The sequence below is a fragment of the Salmo salar genome, chromosome 28 (assembly GCF_965601325.2).
Source record: "Salmo salar chromosome 28, fSalSal1, whole genome shotgun sequence".
NCBI lineage: Eukaryota > Metazoa > Chordata > Actinopteri > Salmoniformes > Salmonidae > Salmo > Salmo salar.
The window spans coordinates 41,074,782-41,098,875 of NC_138318.1; the positions used below are offsets into that span (position 1 = coordinate 41,074,782).

At 45.5% G+C, this 24,094-nt stretch overlaps 1 protein-coding gene across 2 annotated transcripts in view; it reads right to left on the bottom strand.

The window, feature by feature from the left end:
• Positions 1-24,094, bottom strand: part of LOC106589956 (mechanosensitive cation channel TMEM63B) — a 129,658-nt gene that overhangs the window by 26,434 nt on the left and 79,130 nt on the right. For both annotated transcript variants that reach the window (XM_082970598.1, XM_082970597.1), the window contains 6 exons: positions 23,505-23,628; positions 22,124-22,257; positions 20,177-20,314; positions 2,767-2,920; positions 2,088-2,194; positions 1,791-1,877 (listed from right to left, as the gene is read on the bottom strand). In XM_082970598.1, the coding sequence (XP_082826724.1) occupies positions 1,791-1,877; positions 2,088-2,194; positions 2,767-2,920; positions 20,177-20,314; positions 22,124-22,257; positions 23,505-23,628 (744 nt within the window). The remainder of the gene's footprint in view (positions 1-1,790; positions 1,878-2,087; positions 2,195-2,766; positions 2,921-20,176; positions 20,315-22,123; positions 22,258-23,504; positions 23,629-24,094) is intronic.

The following is a 24,094-nucleotide window of genomic DNA, read 5'->3' on the forward strand; positions in this document are numbered from 1 at the left end:
TGTATGATTTTTAAGTAATTAATTTGCATTTTATTGCATGACATAAGTATTTGATACATCAGAAAAGCAGAACTTAATATTTGGTACAGAAACCTTTGTTTGCAATTACAGAGATCATACGTTTCCTGTAGTTCTTGACCAGGTTTGCACACACTGCAGCAGGGATTTTGGCCCACTCCTCCATACAGACCTTCTCCAGATCCTTCAGGTTTCGGGGCTGTCGCTGGGCATTACGGACTTTCAGCTCCCTCCAAAGATGTTCTATTGGGTTCAGGTCTGGAGACTGGCTAGGCCACTCCAGGACCTTGAGATGCTTCTTACGGAACCACTCCTTAGTTTCCCTGGCTGTGTGTTTCGGGTCGTTGTCATGCTGGAAGACCCAGGCACGACCCATCTTCAATGCTCTTACTGAGGGAAGGAGGTTGTTGGCCAAGATCTCGCGATGCATGGCCTCATCCATCCTCCCCTCAATACGGTGCAGTCGTCCTGTCCTCTTTGCAGAAAAGCATCCCCAAAGAATGATGTTTCCACCTCCATGCTTCATGGTTGGGATGGTGTTCTTGGGGTTGTACTCCTCCTTCTTCCTCCAGACACGGCGAGTGGAGTTTAGACCAAAAAGCTCTATTTTTGTCTCATCAGACCACATGACCTTCTCCCATTCCACCTCTGGATCATCCAGATGGTCATTGGCAAACTTCAGACGGGCCTGGACATGCGCTGGCTTGAGCAGGGGGACCTGGCGTGCGCATGATTTTAATCCATGACGGCGTAGTGTGTTACTAATGGTTTTCTTTGAGACTGTGGTCCCAGCTCTCTTCAGGTCATTGACCAGGTCCTGCCGTGTAGTTCTGGGCTGATCCCTCACCTTCCTCATGATCATTGATGCCCCACGAGGTGAGATCTTGCATGGAGCCCCAGACCGAGGGTGATTGACCGTCATCTTGAACTTCTTCCATTTTCTAATAATTGCGCCAACAGTTGTTACCTTCTCACCAAGCTGCTTGCCTATTGTCCTGTAGCCCATCCCAGCCTTGTGCAGGTCTACAATTTTATCCCTGATGTCCTTACACAGCTCTCTGGTCTTGGCCATTGTGGAGAGGATGGAGTCTGTTTATTTGAGTGTGTGGACAGGTGTCTTTTATACAGGTAACGAGTTCAAACAGGTAATGAGTGGAGAACAGGAGGGCTTCTTAAAGAAAAACTAACAGGTCTGTGAGAGCAGGAATTCTTACTGGTTGGTAGGTGATCAAATACTTATGTCATGCAATAAAATGCAAATTAATTACTTAAAAATCATACAATGTGATTTTCTGGATTGTTGTTTTAGATTCCGTCTCTCACAGTTGAAGTGCACCTCTGATAAGAATTACAGACCTCTACATGCTTTGGAAGTAGGGAAACCTGCAAAATCGGCAGTGTATCAAATACTTGTTCTCCCCACTGTGTGATTATTAATTCTACATTTAATAAAAACTGTTGCACCTACAAACTCATTCAGTCCAAATAGATCTAAATGTAATGGTCACATTACGGACTCTGTAGCCTCGTTTTAATACGACGGCTAGAATTTAAGCAAGGTTTGGGCAAAAAATGTGTCTGACGACCCTGACGCTAACGACCCTGACGCTAACGACCCTGACGCTAACGACCCTGTCCAAAATCCGTTATAGTGGTTCTCGGTAAGGGCTGGACGGATCATGACGAGAGGCGGGGGAGTGTGTTGTGTACCTCCAATCAAGTTGATTTCCCAATTTAACATTTTCATGGACAATAATGAAGACATGTAGTACCTGCTGAGTCCTAGAGAGGGCAGCAATAAGACCATGAAGATGAGGAAGGTGTAACATTTATGCATCGTGGTCCTGTTCTCTCCAGACCTGTTAGAATACATGGAAAGTCAAAACAATCAACATTGAGAAATACAAAATACAAGAGCTATCCGCTCTAGCAGGTTAGCCAGGTCCCAGATCAGTTTGTGCTCTGTTTTTGCCAACTCCTACATAGTGAGAAACAGATCTGGGACCAGACGTGTTTAGATACACAGTAAAAAAAAAAGATCAACATTACTACGTGTGTGTGAGTGGTACCGTGTCCAGTGGGCCTCGAAGAAGGCAGAGTAGTATACGATGGTGGGTAGCAGGGCTGAGAAGGCCCACAGCAGCAGGGTGGGGAAGAACTGAGTCACGATGGGGTTCTGGAGGAGGAGAGGAAGAGGGAGGAGGAGGAGGAAGAGGGAGGAGGAAGAAGAGGGAGGAGGAAGAAGAAGAGGGAGGAGGAGGAAGAGGGAGGAGGAGGAAGAGGGAGGAGAGGAAGGAAGAGGGAGGAGAGGAAGGAAGAGGGAGGAGAGGAAGGAAGAGGGAGGAGAGGGAGGAGAGGAAGAGGGAGAGGAAGGAAGAGGAGGAGGACGAGGATGAGGAGGAGGATGAGAAGAGAAGGAGAGGTAGAAGGGAGAAATTGCAGATCAAGGTTAACAGATAAGGTTAGGAAAAGCACACAGATGAATGCCCTTTTCCCACTATAGTGTCAACCAAACCGTACTCTGCTGGCTTTGATAGTTCCAGCACAGTTACGGTGGTTGTCTAACCAGGCCAGTGCAGTACAGCTTGGCTTGAAAAGGGTCAAACTGAGGCTGCCTCCCAAATAGGACTTTATTTCTTTATATAGTGCACTAAATAGGGTGCCAGAATAGGGAATAGGGTGCCATTTGGGACGCACACTGACGGTCGACCTCCTGAGCTTCACTAAGAGAGGTCAAAGGTGACTCACGTTGAGGTACTCGACAGGCTTGGTGACGTTGAACTTGTCCATGGTGGAGATGATGATGGCAGGGGTTGTGAGGAAGAAGAGGAGGAGGAAGAGGATACAGTTGATGATGAAGCATCTCAGCCACCAGGGGAACCCTCCTACTGACAGATGCTCCCTGGGAGAAACAAGGAGAGGACAGGTCAATCAATCAATCAATCAATCACCAGGGGAACCCAGATGCTCCCTAGGAGAAATATGAAGAGGACAGGTCAATCAATCAATCCAAGAATAGAACTTTGCTGTCTGTATGTTGGGCCAGGCGTTTTGGTTGGGTTTGGTTGGGCCAGGTGTTTTGGTTGGGTTTGGTTGGGCCAGGTGTTTTGGTTGGGTTTGGTTGGGCCAGGTATTTGGTTGGGCCAGGTGGTTTGGTTGGGCCAGGTGTTTTGGTTGGGTTTGGTTGGGCCAGTTCATTTGGTTGGGCCAGGTATTTTGTTTGGGCCAGGTGTTTTGGTTGGGTTTGGTTGGGCCAGGCGTCTTGGTTGGGTTTGGTTGGGCCAGGTGGTTTGGTTGGGACAGGTGTTTTGGTTGGGTTTGGTTGGGCCAGTTCATTTGGTTGGGCCAGGTGTTTTGGTTGGGTTTGTTGGGCCAGGTGGTTTGGTTGGGTTTGGTTGGGCCAGGTGGTTTGGTTGGGCCAGGCGTTTTGGTTGGGTTTGGTTGGGCCAGGTAGTTTGGTTGGGCCAGGCGTTTTGGTTGGGTATGGTTGGGCCAGGTGTTTTGGTTGGGTATGGTTGGGCCAGGTGTTTTGGTTGGGCCAGGCGTTTTGGTTGGGTTTGGTTGGGCCAGGTGTTTTGGTTGGGCCAGGCGTTTTGGTTGGGTTTGGTTGGGCCAGGTGGTTTGGTTGGGCCAGGCGTTTTGGTTGGGTTTGGTTGGGCCAGGTGTTTTGGTTGGGCCAGGCGTTTTGGTTGGGTTTGGTTGGGCCAGGTGGTTTGGTTGGGCCAGGCATTTTGGTTGGGTTTGTTGGGCCAGGTGTTTTGGTTGGGCCAGGTGATTGGTTGGGTTTGTTGGGGCCAGGTGGTTTGGTTGGGCCAGGCATTTTGGTTGGGTTTGTTGGGCCAGGTGTTTTCGTTGGGCCAGGCGTTTTGGTTGGGTTTGGTTGGGCCAGGTAGTTTGGTTGGGTTTTTCTACCCTGCATTATCATCATTCGACCTCGAGGCTGAAAAAGCACCTTCTCTCATCACGTGTCAATTAATACCATGATCACCTAACGCAGGGAGCCGCAGTGTCTCGTGGGTCTGCGTCCCCCCCCAGCGAGAAAACATTTTAGTGGCATCCGTCATGAAAGCAAAGACAAAAGTTTTAACGTTCATTTCCTGTAATTATACACATTTTGTCATAGGTTTGAGGCAAATGTTTGCAGTTTTTAATAAGATAACTGACGAGTGACTGCTGATGCATAGTTACTATTATCATGTAAATTGGTCCCCAGGCCTACAAAAGTGGGGGCAGCAGGCCTCCAGTTGCCCATCTAACTGAATTATCCAATTTAGTCTCAAATAAATTTAAAAAGGAATGACATAAAACTAAAATGTTTGCCAACACTTATTCTCAGCCTACGGTTTCGCCTGATGCGTCAAACTATTAGCAGGGACATTATCAACATAAACCTTTAACTTACTCGTGGTCTTTTATCAACATTATATGGGAATAATAGGCATTTTATCTGCGAAAATGTAGTCTATTTCTGAACGAAGTAACCCTTTTCATTTCGCTATAGAAATACATGTAAAAACATAAATGCTGAGGATATGGCTTTCACAAGCGCCAACATCCCTCTGGAAAAAGTTGACAATCCCAAAATACGCGCATTCATTAACACACATTAAAAAAACGGTTAAAACCATCTCCATAATAACAGACAAATCCACTGACACACAAGACCAATGTGTTCTTCTTATGTTGTAGGACAGCTAGGTGAAGACATTGTTCTGGCTGACAGTGTGTTGACAGCTAGGTGAAGACATTGTTCTGGCTGACACAGTGTGTTGACTGCTAGGTGAAGACATTGTTCTGGCTGACACAGTGTGTTGACAGCTAGGTGAAGACATTGTTCTGGCTGACACCGTGTGTTGACAGCTAGGTGAAGACATTGTTCTGGCTGACAGTGTGTTGACAGCTAGGTGAAGACATTGTTCTGGCTGACACAGTGTGTTGACAGCTAGGTGAAGACATTGTTCTGGCTGACACCGTGTGTTGACAGCTAGGTGAAGACATTGTTCTGGCTAACACAGTGTGTTGACAGCTAGGTGAAGACATTGTTCTGGCTGACAGTGTGTTGACAGCTAGGTGAAGACATTAGAAGTTGTTCTGACTGACACAGTGTGTTGACAGCTAGGTGAAGACATTGTTCTGGCTGACAGTGTGTTGACAGCTAGGTGAAGACATTGTTCTGGCTGACACAGTGTGTTGACAGCTAGGTGAAGACATTGTTCTGGCTGACAGTGTGTTGACAGCTAGGTGAAGACATTGTTCTGGCTGACACAGTGTGTTGACAGCTAGGTGAAGACATTGTTCTGGCTGACAGTGTGTTGACAGCTAGGTGAAGACGTTAGAAGTTGTTCTGGCTAACACAGTGTGTTGACAGCTAGGTGAAGACATTGTTCTGGCTGACACAGTGTGTTGACAGCTAGGTGAAGACATTGTTCTGGCTGACACAGTGTGTTGACAGCTAGGTGAAGACATTGTTCTGGCTGACAGTGTGTTGACTGCTAGGTGAAGACATTGTTCTGGCTGACAGTGTGTTGACAGCTAGGTGAAGACATTGTTCTGGCTGACAGTGTGTTGACTGCTAGGTGAAGACATTGTTCTGGCTGACACAGTGTGTTGACAGCTAGGTGAAGACATTGTTCTGGCTGACACAGTGTGTTGACAGCTAGGTGAAGACATTGTTCTGGCTGACAGTGTGTTGACAGCTAGGTGAAGACATTGTTCTGGCTGACACAGTGTGTTGACAGCTAGGTGAAGACATTGTTCTGGCTGACACAGTGTGTTGACAGCTAGGTGAAGACATTGTTCTGGCTAACACAGTGTGTTGACAGCTAGGTGAAGACATTGTTCTGGCTGACACAGTGTGTTGACAGCTAGGTGAAGACATTGTTCTGGCTGACAGTGTGTTGACAGCTAGGTGAAGACATTGTTCTGGCTGACAGTGTGTTGACAGCTAGGTGAAGACATTGTTCTGGCTGACACAGTGTGTTGACAGCTAGGTGAAGACATTGTTCTGGCTGACACAGTGTGTTGACAGCTAGGTGAAGACATTGTTCTGGCTGACAGTGTGTTGACAGCTAGGTGAAGACATTGTTCTGGCTGACAGTGTGTTGACAGCTAGGTGAAGACATTGTTCTGGCTGACACAGTGTGTTGACAGCTAGGTGAAGACATTGTTCTGGCTAACACAGTGTGTTGACAGCTAGGTGAAGACATTGTTCTGGCTGACACAGTGTGTTGACAGCTAGGTGAAGACATTGTTCTGGCTGACAGTGTGTTGACAGCTAGGTGAAGACATTGTTCTGGCTGACAGTGTGTTGACAGCTAGGTGAAGACATTGTTCTGGCTAACACAGTGTGTTGACAGCTAGGTGAAGACATTGTTCTGGCTGACACAGTGTGTTGACAGCTAGGTGAAGACATTGTTCTGGCTGACAGTGTGTTGACAGCTAGGTGAAGACATTGTTCTGGCTGACACAGTGTGTTGACAGCTAGGTGAAGACATTGTTCTGGCTGACACAGTGTGTTGACAGCTAGGTGAAGAGATTGTTCTGGCTGACACAGTGTGTTGACAGCTAGGTGAAGACATTGTTCTGGCTAACACAGTGTGTTGACAGCTAGGTGAAGACGTTAGAAGTTGTTCTGGCTGACACAGTGTGTTGACAGCTAGGTGAAGACATTGTTCTGGCTAACACAGTGTGTTGACAGCTAGGTGAAGACATTGTTCTGGCTGACAGTGTGTTGACAGCTAGGTGAAGACGTTAGAAGTTGTTCTGGCTAACACAGTGTGTTGACAGCTAGGTGAAGACATTGTTCTGGCTGACACCGTGTGTTGACAGCTAGGTGAAGACATTGTTCTGGCTGACACAGTGTGTTGACAGCTAGGTGAAGACATTGTTCTGGCTGACACAGTGTGTTGACAGCTAGGTGAAGACATTGTTCTGGCTGACACAGTGTGTTGACAGCTAGGTGAAGACATTGTTCTGGCTGACACAGTGTGTTGACAGCTAGGTGAAGACATTAGAAGTTGTTCTGGCTGACACCGTGTGTTGACAGCTAGGTGAAGACATTGTTCTGGCTGACACAGTGTGTTGACAGCTAGGTGAAGACATTGTTCTGGCTGACACAGTGTGTTGACAGCTAGATGAAGACATTGTTCTGGCTGACAGTGTGTTGACAGCTAGGTGAAGACATTGTTCTGGCTGACACAGTGTGTTGACAGCTAGGTGAAGACATTGTTCTGGCTGACAGTGTGTTGACAGCTAGGTGAAGACATTGTTCTGGCTGACACAGTGTGTTGACAGCTAGGTGAAGACATTGTTCTGGCTAACACAGTGTGTTGACAGCTAGGTGAAGACATTGTTCTGGCTGACAGTGTGTTGACAGACAGTGAACTTTTCAACGGTGACAGAATATCATTCCGGGGTTTTGTGGAGGCAGAGAAACGTATCTCTCCAAATACTGCGATCTTTAGAGTTGGAGAAGTTGTTGGGTTGTTATTTCTAGCTATTTATGTTCTGAAAATAAAATAGTATACAGTCGTGGCCAAAGGTTTTGAGAATGACAGAAATATTAATTTTCACAAAGTCTGCTGCCTCAGTTTGTATGATGGCAATTTGCATATACTCCAGAATGTTATGAAGAGAGATCAGATGAATTGCAATTTATTGCAAAGTCCCTCATTGCCATGCAAATGAACTGAATCCCCCAAAAAGATTTCCACTGTATTTCAGCCCTGCCACAAAAGGACCAGCTGACATCATGTCAGTGATTCTCTCGTTAACACAGGTGTGAATGTTGACGAGGACAAGGCTGGAGATCACTCTGTCATGCTGATTGAGTTCAAATAACAGACTGGAAGCTTCAAAAGGAGGGTGGTGCCTGGAATCATTGTTCTTCCTCTGTCAACCATGGTTACCTGCAAGGAAACACGTGCCGTCATCATTGCTTTGCACAAAAAGGGCTTAACAGGCAAGGATATTGCTGCCAGTAAGATTGCACGTAAATCAACCATTTATCGGATCATCAAGAACTTCAAGGAGAGCTGTTCAATTGTTGTGAAGAAGGCTTCAGGGTGCCCGAGAAAGTCCAGCAAGCGCCAGGACCGTCTCCTAAAGTTGATTCAGCTGAGGGATCGGGGCACCACCAATACAGAGCTTGCTCAGGAATGGCAGGAGGCAGGTGTGAGTGCATCTGCACGCACAGTGAGGCAAAGACTTTTGGAGGATGGCCTGGTGTCAAGAAGGGCAGCAAAGAAGCCACTTCTCTCCAGGAAAAACATCAGGGACAGACTGATTTTCTGCAAAAGGTACAGGGATTGGACAGCTGAGGACTGGGGTAAAGTCATTTTCTCTGATGAATCCCCTTTCCGATTGTTTGGGGCATCCGGAAAAAAGCTTGTCCGGAGAAGACAAGGTGAGCGCAACCATCAGTCCTGTGTCATGCCAACAGTAAAGCATCCTGAGACCATTCATGTGTGAGGTTGCTTCTCAGTCAAGGGAGTGGGCCCACTCACAGTTTTGCCTAAGAACACAGCCATGAATAAAGAATGGTACCAACACATCCTCCGAGAACAACTTCTCCCAACCATCCAGGAACAGTTTAGTGACGAACAATGTCTTTTCCAGCATGATGGAGCACTTTGCCATAAGGCAAAAGTGATAACTAAGTGGCTCGGGGAACAAAACATCGATATTTTGGGTCCATGGCCAGGAAACTCCCCAGACCTTAATCCCATTGAGAATGTGTGGTCAATCCTCAAGAGGCGGGTGGACAAACGAAAACCCACAAATTCTGACAAACTCCATGCATTGATTATGCAAGAATGGGCTGCCATCAGTCAGGATGTGGCCCAGAAGTTAATTGACAGCATGCCAGGGCGGATTGCAGAGGTCTTGAAAAAGAAGGGTCAACACTGCAAATATTGACTCTATTTGCATCAACTTCATGTAATTGTCAATAAAAGCCGTTGACACTTATGAAATGCTTGTAATTATACTTCAGTATTCCATAGTAACATCTGACCACATCTACCATTCAAAACTTAAGACACACCTGCTCATTCAAGGGGTTTTCATTATTTTTACTATTTTCTACATCCCCACATCAACACTATGAATTAACACATATGGAATCATGTAGTAACTCAAAAAGTGTGAAATAAATATTTATATTTGAGATTCTTCAAAGTAGCCACCCTTTGCCTTGATGACAGCTTTGCACACTCTTGGAATTCTCTCAACCAGCTTCATGACGTCGTCACCTGGAATGCTTTTCCAATAACTCCCATTGTTAGGGCGGACACATGAGCATCTCGTCATTATACAGTGCCTTCGGAAAGCATTCAGACCACTTGACTTTTTCCACATTTTGTTACATTACAGCATTATTCTAAACTGTATTATATTGTTTTTTTCTCATCATTCAACACACAATACCCCATAATGACAAAGCTAAAACAGGCTTAGAATTTTTGCAAAGTTATATAAAAAACAATCACATTTACATAAGTATTCAGACCCTTTACTCAGTACTTTGTTGAAGCAGCTTTGGCAGCGATTACAGACTCGAGTCTTCTTGGGTATGACGCTACAAGCTTGGCACACCTGTATTTGGGGAGTTTCTCCCATTCTTCTCTGCAGATCCTCTCAAGCTCTGTCAGGTTGGATTGGGAGCGTTGCTGCACAGTCATTTTCAGGTTTCTCCAGAGATGTTCGATCGGGTTGTCATGCGCCTTTTACTGAGGAGTGGCCACTCTACCATGAAGGCCTGATTGGTGGAGTGTCCTTCTGGAAGGTTCTCCCATCTCCACAGAGGAACTCTGGAGCTCTGTCAGGGTGACCATCAGGTTCTTGGTCACCAATCCCTGACCAAGGCCCTTCTCCCCCGATTGCTCAGTTTGGCCGGGCGGCCAGCGCTAGGAAGAGTCTTGGTGCTTCCAAACATCTATCATTTAAGAATGATGGAGGCCACTGTGTTCTTGGGGACCTTCAATGCTGCAGAAATGTTTTGGTACCCTTCCCCAGATCTGTGCCTCGACACAATCCTGTCTCGGAGCTCTACGGACAATTCCTTCGACCTCATAGCTTGGTTTTTGCTCTGACATGCACTGTCAACTGTGGGACCTTAGTATAGACAGGTGTGTGCCTTTCCAAATCATGTCCAATCAACTGAATTGACCACAGGTGGACTCCAATCAAGTTGTAGAAACAACTCAAGGATGATCAATGGGAACAGGAAGCACCTGAGATCAATTTTGAGTCTCATAGCAAAGGGTCTGAATACTTATGTAAATAATGTATTTCTGTATTTAATGTTTGTATACATTTGCAAAAATGTCTAAAAACCTGTTTTCCCTTTGACATTATGGGATATTGTGTGTAGATTGATGAGGAATTGTTTTTAAATTTAATAAATCTTAGAATAAGGCTGTAATGTGACAAAATGTTGAAAAAGTCAAAAAAGGTCTGAATACTTTCCGAATGCCCTGTATAAACAGATCTCTGGTGTAAATGAGAAGGTGCACACAGCACAGAAGGAGACGAAGACCAAAAAGACAACATGAGAACAAGCGGACATAAAAGCTCAGAAAAACTAAAAACTATTCTTGCAACAAAAAAACAACAAAAAAAGCCTTTGGGAAAATCATATTCAATTTGATATATCGCCCAACAATACTTCACATATATACAGGACTGAGCCTGACACCAAGTGATGGTGCCAGATGCGTACAGCCTCAGCGGCGAGGTAATTTGATACTGGCATTCAGCAGTTGGATAAGCATCTAGAGAGGGGGGGAGAGAGACGGTTTCTCTAAAGTGGATGGAAATTGAATTACCCCCAAGCTCTTAGATACTTAGGAGGTGATTCTCTACATGTATCAAAGTCAAATAGATTCCCACAGGTTTACTATTGACATCTGGCATAGGTGATGTCATCCTGACACACTCGCTGAGTTAAGATAACTGATGTTCCAACCGGAACACAGTCTGGTGGTGACATCATAAGACACTCCACAGTCTGGTGGTGACATCATAACACACTCTACTGTCTGGTGGTGACATCATAACACACTCTACTGTCTGGTGGTGACATCATAACACACTCTACTGTCTGGTGGTGACATCATAACACACTCTACTGTCTGGTGGTGACATCATAACACACTCTACTGTCTGGTGGTGACATAACACACTCTACTGTCTGGTGGTGACATCATAACACACTCTACAGTCTGGTGGTGACATCATAACACACTCTACAGTCTGGTGGTGACATCATAACACACTCCACAGTCTGGTGGTGACATCATAACACACTCCACAGTCTGGTGGTGACATCATAACACACTCCACAGTCTGGTGGTGACATCATAACACACTCTACTGTCTGGTGGTGACATCATAACACACTCTACTGTCTGGTGGTGACATCATAACACACTCTACTGTCTGGTGGTGACATCATAACACACTCTACTGTCTGGTGGTGACATCATAACACACTCTTCTGTCTGGTGGTGACATCATAACACACTCTACTGTCTGGTGGTGACATCATAACACACTCTACTGTCTGGTGGTGACATAACACACTCTACTGTCTGGTGGTGACATAACACACTCCAGTCTGGATGTCTGGCGGTGACATCATAACACACTCCAGTCTGGATGTCTGGCGGTGACATCATAACACACTCCAGTCTGGATGTCTGGCGGTGACATCATAACACACTCCAGTCTGGATGTGACCCACTGTACTCCCCAGAGAGGAAACTGAGTACATTAATCTGTGCTGTGATCTGTATTTGTTGTGGATCCCCATTAGTTCCTGCCAAGGCAGCAGCTACTCTACCTGGGGTTTATTATGGATCCTCATTAGTTCCTGTCAAGGCAGCAGCTACTCTTCCTGGGGTTTATTATGGATCCCCATTAGTTCCTGCCAAGGCAGCAGCTACTCTTCCTGGGGTTTATTATGGATCCCCATTAGTTCCTGTCAAGGCAGCAGCTACTCTTCCTGGGGTTTATTATGGATGCCCATTAGTTCCTGCCAAGGCAGCAGCTACTCTTCCTGGGGTTTATTATGGATCCCCTTTAGTTCCTGCCAAGGCAGCAGCTACTCTTCCTGGGGTTTATTATGGATCCCCATTAGTTCCTGCCAAGGCAGCAGCTACTCTTCCTGGGGTTTATTATGGATCCCCATTAGTTCCTGCCAAGGCAGCAGCTACTCTTCCTGGGGTTTATTATGGATCCCCATTAGTTCCTGCCAAGGCAGCAGCTACTCTTCCTGGGGTTTATTATGGATCCCCATTAGTTCCTGCCAAGGCAGCAGCTACTCTTCCTGGGGTTTATTATGGATCCCCATTAGTTCCTGCCAAGGCAGCAGCTACTCTTCCTGGGGTTTATTATGGATCCCCGTTAGTTCCTGTCAAGGCAGCAGCTACTCTTCCTGGGGTGTATTATGGATCCACATTAGTTCCTGCCAAGGCAGCAGCTACTCTTCCTGGGGTTTATTATGGATCCCCTTTAGTTCCTGTCAAGGCAGTTATAGAATTTAAAAAAAAACACTACAATACAGGCCACTCCACCACTAATCTACAATACAAAATCCATGTGTACGTGTGTCTATAGTGTGTATGTTAACGTGTGTGTGTCTGTGCCTGTGTTTGTGTCTCTTCACAGTCCCCTCTGTTCAATAGGGTGTATTTTAAAATCAAATTTTACTGCGTGCATGAGTCATGGAACTCAGCCGTGCTGCCCTGTTCTGATCCAGCCGCGCTGCCCTGTTCTGATCCAGCCGCGCTGCCCTGTTCTGATCCAGCCGCGCTGCCCTGTTCTGATCCAGCCGCGCTGCCCTGTTCTGATCCAGCCGCGCTGCCCTGTTCTGAGCCAGCCGCGCTGCCCTGTTCTGAGCCAGCCGCGCTGCCCTGTTCTGAGCCAGCCGCGCTGCCCTGTTCTGAGCCAGCCGCGCTGCCCTGTTCTGAGCCAGCCGCGCTGCCCTGTTCTGATCCAGCCGCGCTGCCCTGTTCTGAGCCAGCCGCGCTGCCCTGTTCTGATCCAGCCGCGCTGCCCTGTTCTGAGCCAGCCGTGCTGCCCTGTTCTGAGCCAATTGCAATTTTCCTAAGTCCCTCTTTGTGGCACCTGACCACACAACTGAACAGTAGTCCAGGTGCGACAAAACTAGGGCCTGTGGGACCTGCCTTGTTGATAGTGTTGTTAAGAAGGTAGAAACTAGGGCCTGTAGGACCTGCCTTGTTGATAGTGTTGTTAAGAAGGTAGAAACTAGGGCCTGTAGGACCTGCCTTGTTGATAGTGTTGTTAAGAAGGTAGAAACTAGGGCCTGTAGGACCTGCCTTGTTGATAGTGTTGTTAAGAAGGTAGAAACTAGGGCCTGTAGGACCTGCCTTGTTGATAGTGTTGTTAAGAAGGTAGAAACTAGGGCCTGTAGGATCTGCCTTGTTGATAGTGTTGTTAAGAAGACAGAGCAGTGCTTTATTATGGACAGACTTCTCCCCATCTTAGCTACTGTTGTATCAATATGTTTTGACCATGACAGTTTACAATCCAGGGTTACTCCAAGCAGTTTCCACATTATTCATTACAAGATTTGTTGAGGTTTAGGGTTTAGTGAATGATTTGTCCCAAAAACAAAGCTTTTCAAATATTTAGGACTAACTTATTCCTTGCCACTCATTATGAAACTAACTGCAGCTCTTTGTTAAGTGTTGCAGTCATTTCAGTCGCTGTAGTAGCTGATGTGTATAGTGTTGAGTCATCTGCATACTTAGACACACTGGCTTTACTCAGACCCCGACAAATCAGCCGGGCTAGACAATCTGGACCCTCTCTTTTTTAAACTATCCGCCGCAATTGTTGCAACCCCTATTACTAGCCTGTTCAACCTCTCTTTCGTATCGTCTGAGATTCCCAAAGATTGGAAAGCTGCCGCGGTCATCCCCCTTGTTCAAAGGGGGAAACACTCTAGACCCAAACTGCTACAGACCTATATCTATTCTACCTTGCCTTTCTAAGGTCTTTGAAAGCCAAGTCAACAAACAGATTACCGACCATTTCGAATCACACCGTACCTTCTCCGCTATACAATCTGGTTTCAGAGCTGGTCATGGGTGCACCTCAGCCACGCTCAAGGTCCTAAACGATATCATAACCGCCATCGATAAGAGACATTACTGGGCAGCCATATTCATCAACCTGGCGAAGGCTTTCGACTCTGTCAATAACCACATTCTTATTGGCAGACTCAACAGCCTTGGTTTCTCAAATGATTGCCTCGCCTGGTTTACCAACTACTTCTCTGATAGAGTTCAGTGTGTCAAATCGGAGGGCCTGTTGTCCAGACCTCTGGCAGTCTCTATGGGGGTGCCACAGGGTTCAATTCTTGGGCCAACTCTTTTCTCTGTATACATCAATGGTGTCGCTCTCGCTACTGTTGATTCTCTGATCCACCTCTATGCAGACGACACCATTCTGTATACTTCTGGCCCTTCTTTGAACACTGTGTTAAATAATCTCCAGACGAGCTTGAATGCCATACAACTCTCCTTCCATGGCCTTCAACTGCAAGTAAAACTAAACGCATGCTCTTCAACCGATCACTGCCCGCACCTGCCCGCCCGTCCAGCATCACTACTCTGGACGGTTCTGACTTAGAATATGTGGACAACTACAAATACCTAGGTGTCTGGCTAGACTGTAAACTCTACTTCCAGACTCACATTAAACATCTCCAATCCAAAATTAAATCTCCTTCCTATTTCGCAACAAAGCATCCTTCACTCATGCTGCCAAACATACCCTCGTAAAACGAACCATCCTACCGATCCTCGACTTCGGCGATGTCATCTATAAAATAGCCTCCAACACTCTACTCAACAAACTGGATGCAGTCTATCACAGTGCCATCCGTTTTGTCACCAAAGCCCAATATACTACCCACCACTGCGACCTGTACGCTCTCGTTGGCTGGCCATCGCTTCATACTCGTCGCCAATCCCACTGGATCCAGGTCATCAACAAGTCTCTGCTAGGTAAAGCCCCGCCTTATCTCAGCTCACTGGTCACCATAGCAGCACCCACCCGTAGCACGCGCTCCAGCAGGTATAACTCACTGGTCACCCCCAAAGACAATTCCTCCTTTGGCCGCCTTTCCTTCCAGTTCTCTGCTGCCAATGACTGGAACGAACTGCAAAAATCACTGAAGTTGGAGACCCATATCTCCTTCACTAGCTTTAAGCACCAGCTGTCAGAGCAGCTCACAGATCACTGCACCTGTACATAGCTCATCTGTAAACAGCCCATCCAACTACCTCATCCCCATACTATATTTATTTATATATTTATTTATCTTGCTCCTTTGCACCCCAGTATCTCTACTTGCACATTCATCTTCTGCACATCTACCATTCCAGTGTCTAATTGCCATGGCCTATTTATTGCCTTACCTCCCTTATCTTACCTCATTTGCACTCACTGTATATATATTTTTCTTTTTTCTACTGTATTATTGACTGTATGTTTGTTTTACTCCATGTGTAACTCTGTGTTGTTGTATGTGTCGAACTGCTGTGCTTTATCTTGGCCAGGTCGCAGTTGTAAATGAGGACTTGGTCTCAACTAGCCTACCTGGTTAAATAAAGGTGAAATAAATTTTTCAAAATAAAAAAAACCAATGCCATTAGTAAAGATTGAGAAAAGTAAGGGGCCTAGACAGCTGCCCAGGGGAATTCCTGATTCTGCCTGGATTATGTTGGAGAGGCTTCCATTAAAGAACACCCTCTGTGTTCTGTTAGACAGGTAACTCTTTATCCATAATATAGCAGGGGGTGTAAAGCCATAACACATACGTTTTTTCCAGCAGCAGTCTATAAGCGATAATGTCTAAAGCCACACTGAAGTCTAATAAAGTAGGCGCAAAAATATTTATATAATACATTTCTCTCAGCCAATCATCAGTCATTTGTGTAAGTGCTGTGCTTGTTGAATGTCTTTCCCTATAAGCGTGCTGAAAGTCTGTTGTCAATTTTTTTACTGTAAAATAACCCTATCTGGTCAAACACCATTTTTTTCAATAAGTTTACTAAGGATTGGTAACAGGCTGATTGGTCGGCTATTTGAGCCAGTAAAGGGAGCTTTACTTTTCTTAGGTAGCGGAATGACTTTAGCTTCCCTACAGGCCTGAGGGAACACACCTTCTAGAAGGCTTAAATTGACAATATGGCAAATAGGAGTGGCAAGTGTAGTGTCAGCGTTTGTTGCTATCATGTGATGCCTAACTTTTCTAATCTTGCCAATTAACAAAATTATTTAAGTAGTTTGTAATATCAGTGGGTTTTGTGGTTAATGAGCCATCTGATTCAATGAATGATGGAGCTGAGTTTGCCTTTTTGCCCAAAATGTCATTTAAGTTGCACCAAAATGTTTTCTAAAATTCTATTATCATTTATCTTGGTTTCATAGTTTAGTTTCTCCTTCTATTTATTCAGTTGAGTCACATAATTTCTCAATTTGCAGTACGTTTGCCAATCGGTTGTGCAGCCAGACTTATTATCCATTCCTTTTGCCTCATCCCTCTCAACCATACAATTTTTCAATTCCTCATCAATCCACGGGGATTTAACAGTTTTTACAGTCATTTTCTTAATTGGTTCATGCTTATTAGCCCTGTTTGGCCCTGTCCGGGAGTTTCATCGGATGGGGCCACAGTGTCTCCTGACCCCTCCTGTCTCAGCCTCCAGTATTTATGCTGCAGTAGTTTATGTGTCGGGGGGCTAGGGTCAGTCTGTTACATCTGGAGTATTTCTCTTGTCTTATCTGGTGTCCTGTGTGAATTTAAATATGCTCTCTCTCTCTCTTCTCTCTCTTTCTTTCTTTCTCTCGGAGGACCTGAGCCCTAGGACCATGCCTCGGGACTACCTGGCATGATGACTCCTTGCTGTCCCCAGTCCACCTGGCCGTGCTGCTGCTCCAGTTTCAACTGTTCTGCCTGCGGCTATGGAACCCTGACCTGTTCACCGGACGTGCTTGTTGCACCCTCGACAACTACTATGATTATTATTATTTGACCATGCTGGTCATTTATGAACATTTTAACATCTTGACCATGTTCTGTTATAATATCCACCCAGCACAGCCAGAAGAGGACTGGCCACCCCTCATAGCCCGGTTCCTCTCTAGGTTTCTTCCTAGATTTTTGGCCTTCCTAGGGAGTTTTCCTAGCCACCGTGCTTCTTTCACATGCATTGCTTGCTGTTTGTGGTTTTAGGCTGGGTTTCTGTACAGCACTTTGAGATATCAGCTGATGTACGAAGGGCTATACAAATACATTTGATTTGATTTGATTAGTAACTGGAATAAGCAATTTTATAAATGTGTCAAGTGCAGCATCTGGTTGCTCCTCATCCCCCGCCGCCGTACACCACCACAGACCACACGGCCTCTTATACACTATATTAGGCCCAGCCTTTGGAACTTTGGTTTTCCCACATATGGCTTCTATATTGTGATCAATACATTCAATGGATCTGGATACTGCTTAAAAGCACATTTCTGCAGCATTAGTAAAGATGTGATCAATACATGTTGATGATTTAACCTCTATGGGCTAGGTGGTTCGCTAGCGTCCCACCCGTGGTGCACTCCATCAACAGCAGGTGCATTTCAAGAGCGGCAAATTTGAATCCAAATAAATGTCAAAATTCAAATTTTTCAAACATACAACTATTTTACACCCTTTGAAAGATAAACATCTCCTTAATCTAACCACGTTTTACGATTTCAAAAAGGTTTTACGGCGAAAGCATAAATTTAGAGTATGTTAGGACAGTACATTTACAAGAGTTGTGTGTAATGTTTTGTCAAGTCAAAGACAGGGTCACCAAAACCATAAAACCAGCTAAAATGATGCACTAACCTTTTACAATCTCCATCAGATGACACTCCTAGGACATTATGTTAGACAATGCATGCATTTTTAGTTCTATCAAGTTCATATTTATATCCAAAAACAGCGTTTTACTATGGCATTGATGTTGAGGAAATCGTTTCCCTCCAATAACCGGCAGTCAAGTCAGCGTCACAAATTAAATAATTAAAATTAGAAAACATTGGTAAAATATTATATTGTCATTTAAAGAATTATAGATTTACATCTCTTGAACGCAATCAACTTGCCAGATTTAAAAATAACCTTACTGGGAAATCACACTTTGCAATAATCTGAGCACTGCGCCCAGAAAAATACGCGTTGCGATACAGACTAGACGTCATGTTGGGGAGATCGAAAATACTATGTAAATAATCCATTACCTTTGATTCTCTTCATCAGATGTCACTTCCAGGTATCACAGGTCCATAACGAATGTAGTTTTGTTCAAAAAAGCTCATCATTTATGTCCAAAAATCTCCGTCTTGTTAGCACATGATCTAAGCCAGCCGGACTTCTCGTCATGAACGAGGGGAAAAAATATATTTCCGTTCGTTCAAACATGTCAAACGTTGTATAGCATAAATCATTAGGGCCTTTTTTAACCAGAACATGAATAATATTCAAGGTGGACGAATGCATACTCTTTTATAACGTATTGGAACGAGGGTACCCAACATGAACTCGCGCGCCAGGTGTCTAATGGGCCATCATCGTTCCATGGCTCTTGTTCGGTCAGATCTCCCTCCAGAAGACTCAAAACACTTTGTAAAGGCTGGTGACATCTAGTGGAAGCAATAGGAAGTGCCAAAATATTCCTCAGCCCCTGTGTTTTTCAATGGGATAGGTTTAAAGGTAATACAACACATCAGGTATCCACTTCCTGTCAGAAAATGTCTCAGGGTTTTGCCTGCCAAATGAGTTCTGTTATACTCACAGACACCATTCAAACAGTTTTAGAAAATTTTGGGTGTTTTCTATCCATATGTAATAAGTATATGCATATTCTAGTTACTGGGTAGGAGTGGTAACCAGATTAAATCGGGTATGTTTTTTTATCCAGCCGTGTCAATACTGCCCCCTAGCCCTAACAGGTTAATTCCTGTGCTGTTAGTAACTACCTTGGTAGGTTGACTGATAACCTGAACCAGGTTGCAGGCACTGGTTACAGTTTGAAGTGTTTTCCTGAGTGGGCAGCTTGATGAATATTTAAACCACATAGAAAATATACCTCTCTGTTGATATCACATACATTATCAAGCGTTTCACACGTTATCCAGATACTGACTGTTAGTACTTGGTGGTCTATAGCAGCTTCCCACCAGAATGGGCTTTAGGTGAGGCAGATGAACCTGTAGCCATATTACTTCAACAGTATTTCACACGAGATCCTCTCTAAGCTTTACAGGAATATAAATGGCAACACCTCCACCATTGGAATTTCTGTATTTTCTGTAGATGTTATAACCTTGTATTGCTACCATTGTATCAAAGGTATTATCTAAGTGAGTTTCAGAGATAGTCAGAATATAAATGTCCTCTGTTACTAGCAACCACCTCAGTGTTAACAGTGGTCTTCCTACTAGGACACACCACCTCAGTGTTAACAGTGGTCTTCCTACTAGGACACACCACCTCAGTGTTAACAGTGGTCTTCCTACTAGGGCACACCACCTCAGTGTTAACAGTGGTCTTCCTACTAGGACACACCACCTCAGTGTTAACAGTGGTCTTCCTACTAGGGCACACCACCTCAGTGTTAACAGTGGTCTTCCTACTAGGATAACACCACCTCAGTGTTAACAGTGGTCTTCCTACTAGGATAACACCACCTCAGTGTTAACAGTGGTCTTCCTACTAGGGCACACCACCTCAGTGTTAACAGTGTAACTCTGGTTCATAGGCACATGATTGCTGCATACAGTAGCTGTATTCAGGTCCGTTAGAGGGACATAAATTAGGTTACTTGCATTGTGTCTTCCAGCGCCGCTGGGATAATGTACATTTTGCTGAAGCATTATAATGACTCAGCGTTACAATGGTAGAGATTAACTGGGCTGGGTTTGGGTCATTGATAAGTCATTGTCTCAACTCAGCCTTATAATGCTGTGAAAGGATCCAGAAACCCAAATGATTTGTGAGGATCCCATGCTCTCTCTCTGTGTGTGTGTGTGTGTGTGTGTGTGTGTGTGTGTGTGTGTGTGTGTGTGTGTGTGTGTGTATTCTCACCAGTAGACGTTCTGTGGGTCTGGCGCGTAGCCGACCGTCCAGGAGTATGTGTGAAGGTGCTGGCTGAAGGTAGAAGACCTGGGTTCCCTCCGACAATGGCAGCCCTGACACTTACAGGCATTATAGTCCTTCAGGATACTGAACAGGGAAACATTTACAAAGATAACTTGATTTATGGTTACCAAAACGCACAGAAATAAAATCCTTGATTTCCAGCTTTCTCACATTTATTCTAATATCAGAGTGACGAACGAGACTTGGAAGAACGGGAATTAGAGACTACAAAAACACTACCATTCTCACCAACACTACCAATCCCACCAACACTACCAATCCCACCAACACTACCAATCCCACCAACACTACCAATCCCACTTACACTACCAATCCCACTAACACTACCAATCCCACTACCAATCCCACTAACACTACCAATCCCACTACCATTTCCCACTAACACTACCAATCCCACTAACACTACCAATCCCACTAACACTACCAATCCCACTAACACTACCAATCCCACTAACACTACCAATCCCACTACCAATCCCACTACCAATCCCACTACCAATCCCACTACCAATCCCACTTACACTACCAATCCCACTTACACTACCAATCCCACTTACACTACCAATCCCACTTACACTACCAATCCCACTTACACTACCAATCCCACTTACACTACCAATCCCACTTACACTACCAATCCCACCTACACTACCAATCCCACCAACACTACCAATCCCACCAACACTACCAATCCCACCAACACTACCAATCCCACCAACACTACCAATCCCACCAACACTACCAATCCCACTTACACTACCAATCCCACTACCAATCCCACTAACACTACCAATCCCACCAACACTACCAATCCCACTACCAATCCCACTACCAATCCCACTACCAATCCCACCAACACTACCAATCCCACTAACACTACCAATCACACTAACACTACCAATCCCACTAACACTACCAATCCCACTAACACTACCAATCCCACTAACACTACCAATCCCACTAACACTACCAATCCCACTAACACTACCAATCCCACTAACACTCCCAATCCCACTAACACTCCCATTTCCCACCAACACTACCAATCCCCACCAACACTACCATTTCCCACCAACACTACCATTCCCCGCTAACACTACCATTTCCCACTAACACTACCATTTCCCACTAACACTACCATTTCCCACTAACACTACCATTTCCCACTAACACTACCAATCCCACTAACACTACCAATCCCACTAACACTACCAATCCCACTAACACTCTCACTAACACTACCAATCCCACTTACACTACCAATCCCACTTACACTACCAATCCCACTAACACTACCAATCCCACTACCACTACCAATCCCACTAACACTACCAATCCCACTAACACTACCAATCCCACTAACACTACCATTTCCCACCAACACTACCTTTTCCCACTAACACTACCATTTCCCACTAACACTACCATTTCCCACTAACACTACCATTTCCCACTAACACTACCAATCCCACTAACAATCCCACTTAACACTACCATTTCCCACTTAACACTACCATTTCCCACTTAACACTACCATTTCCCACTAACACTACCATTTCCCACTAACACTACCATTTCCCACTAACACTACCAATCCCACTAACACTACCAATCCCACTAACACTACCAATCCCACTAACACTACCCTTTCCCACTAACACTACCAATCCCACTAACACTACCAATCCCACTAACACTACCAATCCCACTAACACTACCCTTTCCCACTAACACTACCAATCCCACTAACACTACCATTTCCCACTTAACACTACCATTTCCCACTTAACATCTCATTCCTTTTATTTCCGTCACAAATTCACACATATAATGTCTCACTCTCTCACTGACACAAAACACACTCTGTCTTACATAGCGGTCATGGCTTCGTTCTGGAAGGTAACGAAAGCCATTCCCAGGGGTTTACTGTTGACCTTCTCTTTCTCCTTCCTGTACTCCTCTTTCAGCTTGGACTCCAGCTTGGTGTAGTAACTCACGGCCTCCTCCTGTAGAATAGAGATGGTTAGTTAGGGGGCTTCCAGCTTGGTGTAGTAACTCACGGCCTCCTCCTGTAGAATAGAGATGGTTAGTTAGGGGGCTTCCAGCTTGGTGTAGTAACTCACGGCCTCCTCCTGTAGAATAGAGATGGTTAGTTAGGGGGCTTCCAGCTTGGTGTAGTAACTCACGGCCTCCTCCTGTAGAATAGAGATGGTTAGTTAGGGGGCTTCCAGCTTGGTGTAGTAACTCACGGCCTCCTCCTGTAGAATAGAGATGGTTAGTTAGGGGGCTTCCAGCTTGGTGTAGTAACTCACGGCCTCCTCCTGTAGAATAGAGATGGTTAGTTAGGGGGCTTCCAGCTTGGTGTAGTATCTCACTGCCTCCTCCTGTAGAATAGAGATGGTTAGTTAGGGGGCTTCCAGCTTGGTGTAGTAACTCACGGCCTCCTCCTGTAGAATAGAGATGGTTAGTTAGGGGGCTTCTGGGTTAGGGGTTGGACACCTAGCCTAGCCCTCTGGGTTATGGGCTAGGGGTTGGACACCTAGCCTAGCCCTCTGGGTTAGGGGTTGGACACCTAGCCTAGCCCTCTGGGTTATGGGTTATGGGTTGGACACCTAGCCTAGACCTCTGGGTTATGGGTTGGACACCTAGCCTAGACTTCTGGGTTATGGGTTGGACACCTAGCCTAGCCCTCTGGGTTATGGGTTAGGGGTTGGACACTTATCATAGACTCTCAGATCTAGGGGGTATGTCTCTGGTATAATTTGAGATTCAGGGCTCGTCCTACCTGCTCACAGCCCTCAATACAGCAGCACAGGGGTCCTCCTGCTCCGCCCCTCGCGCCAGGGGCCCTGCTCACAGCCCTCAATACAGCAGCACAGGGTTTGTCCTACCTGCTCACAGCCCTCAATACAGCAGCACAGGGTTTGTCCTACCTGCTCACAGCCCTCAATACAGCAGCACAGGGTTTGTCCTACCTGCTCACAGCCCTCAATACAGCAGCACAGGGTTTGTCCTACCTGCTCACAGCCCTCAATACAGCAGCACAGGGTTTGTCCTACCTGCTCACAGCCCTCAATACAGCAGCACAGGGTTTGTCCTACCTGCTCACAGCCCTCAATACAGCAGCACAGGGTTTGTCCTACCTGCTCACAGCCCTTGATGATACAGCAGCAGAGATGACCACAGGGTTTGTCCTACCTGCTCACAGCCCTTGATGATACAGCAGCAGAGATGACCACAGGGTTTGTCCTACCTGCTCACAGCCCTTGATGATACAGCAGCAGAGATGACCACAGGGTTTGGGGTTGATCATAGTGGGGATGTACTCCTTGGACTGCAGGTCTGTAAAGAACTTCTTGCTACGCGCGGTCTTCTTCCTGTTTACAGAACACATGACCATGTCACATGACCTCATACACAGATCATTGGACAAATGAGTGTTGCTCAAAAGAGGTCTCATCTTTGAATCTGTGCCATTATGGAGTCCGTGACAGCACAGGCAGCGCCGTTAAGGCCATCTCCATTTTAAAGTAGTCCTTTTTTTTTTTTTTTTTTCTTCGATTGAAAAAAGTGTAATGCTAATATTGTTGATTTACCGCCACCTGCAGTGTTGGAGCGCTGAACCAAATCTTGTGTCATTTTAAATATTTTGGCCAATAGATGGCAGTGATATAGCTTAAAGCCATTTACAAACCATAGTACCATAAATTCCGGACTATAAGCCGCAACTTTTTTCCCAGGCTTTGAACCTCGCGGCTTAAACAATGACGCGGCTAATATATGGATTTTTCCCGCTTTCAATTTATTTTTCTCCAAAAAAAAACACATTCTGTGACGTGCTCA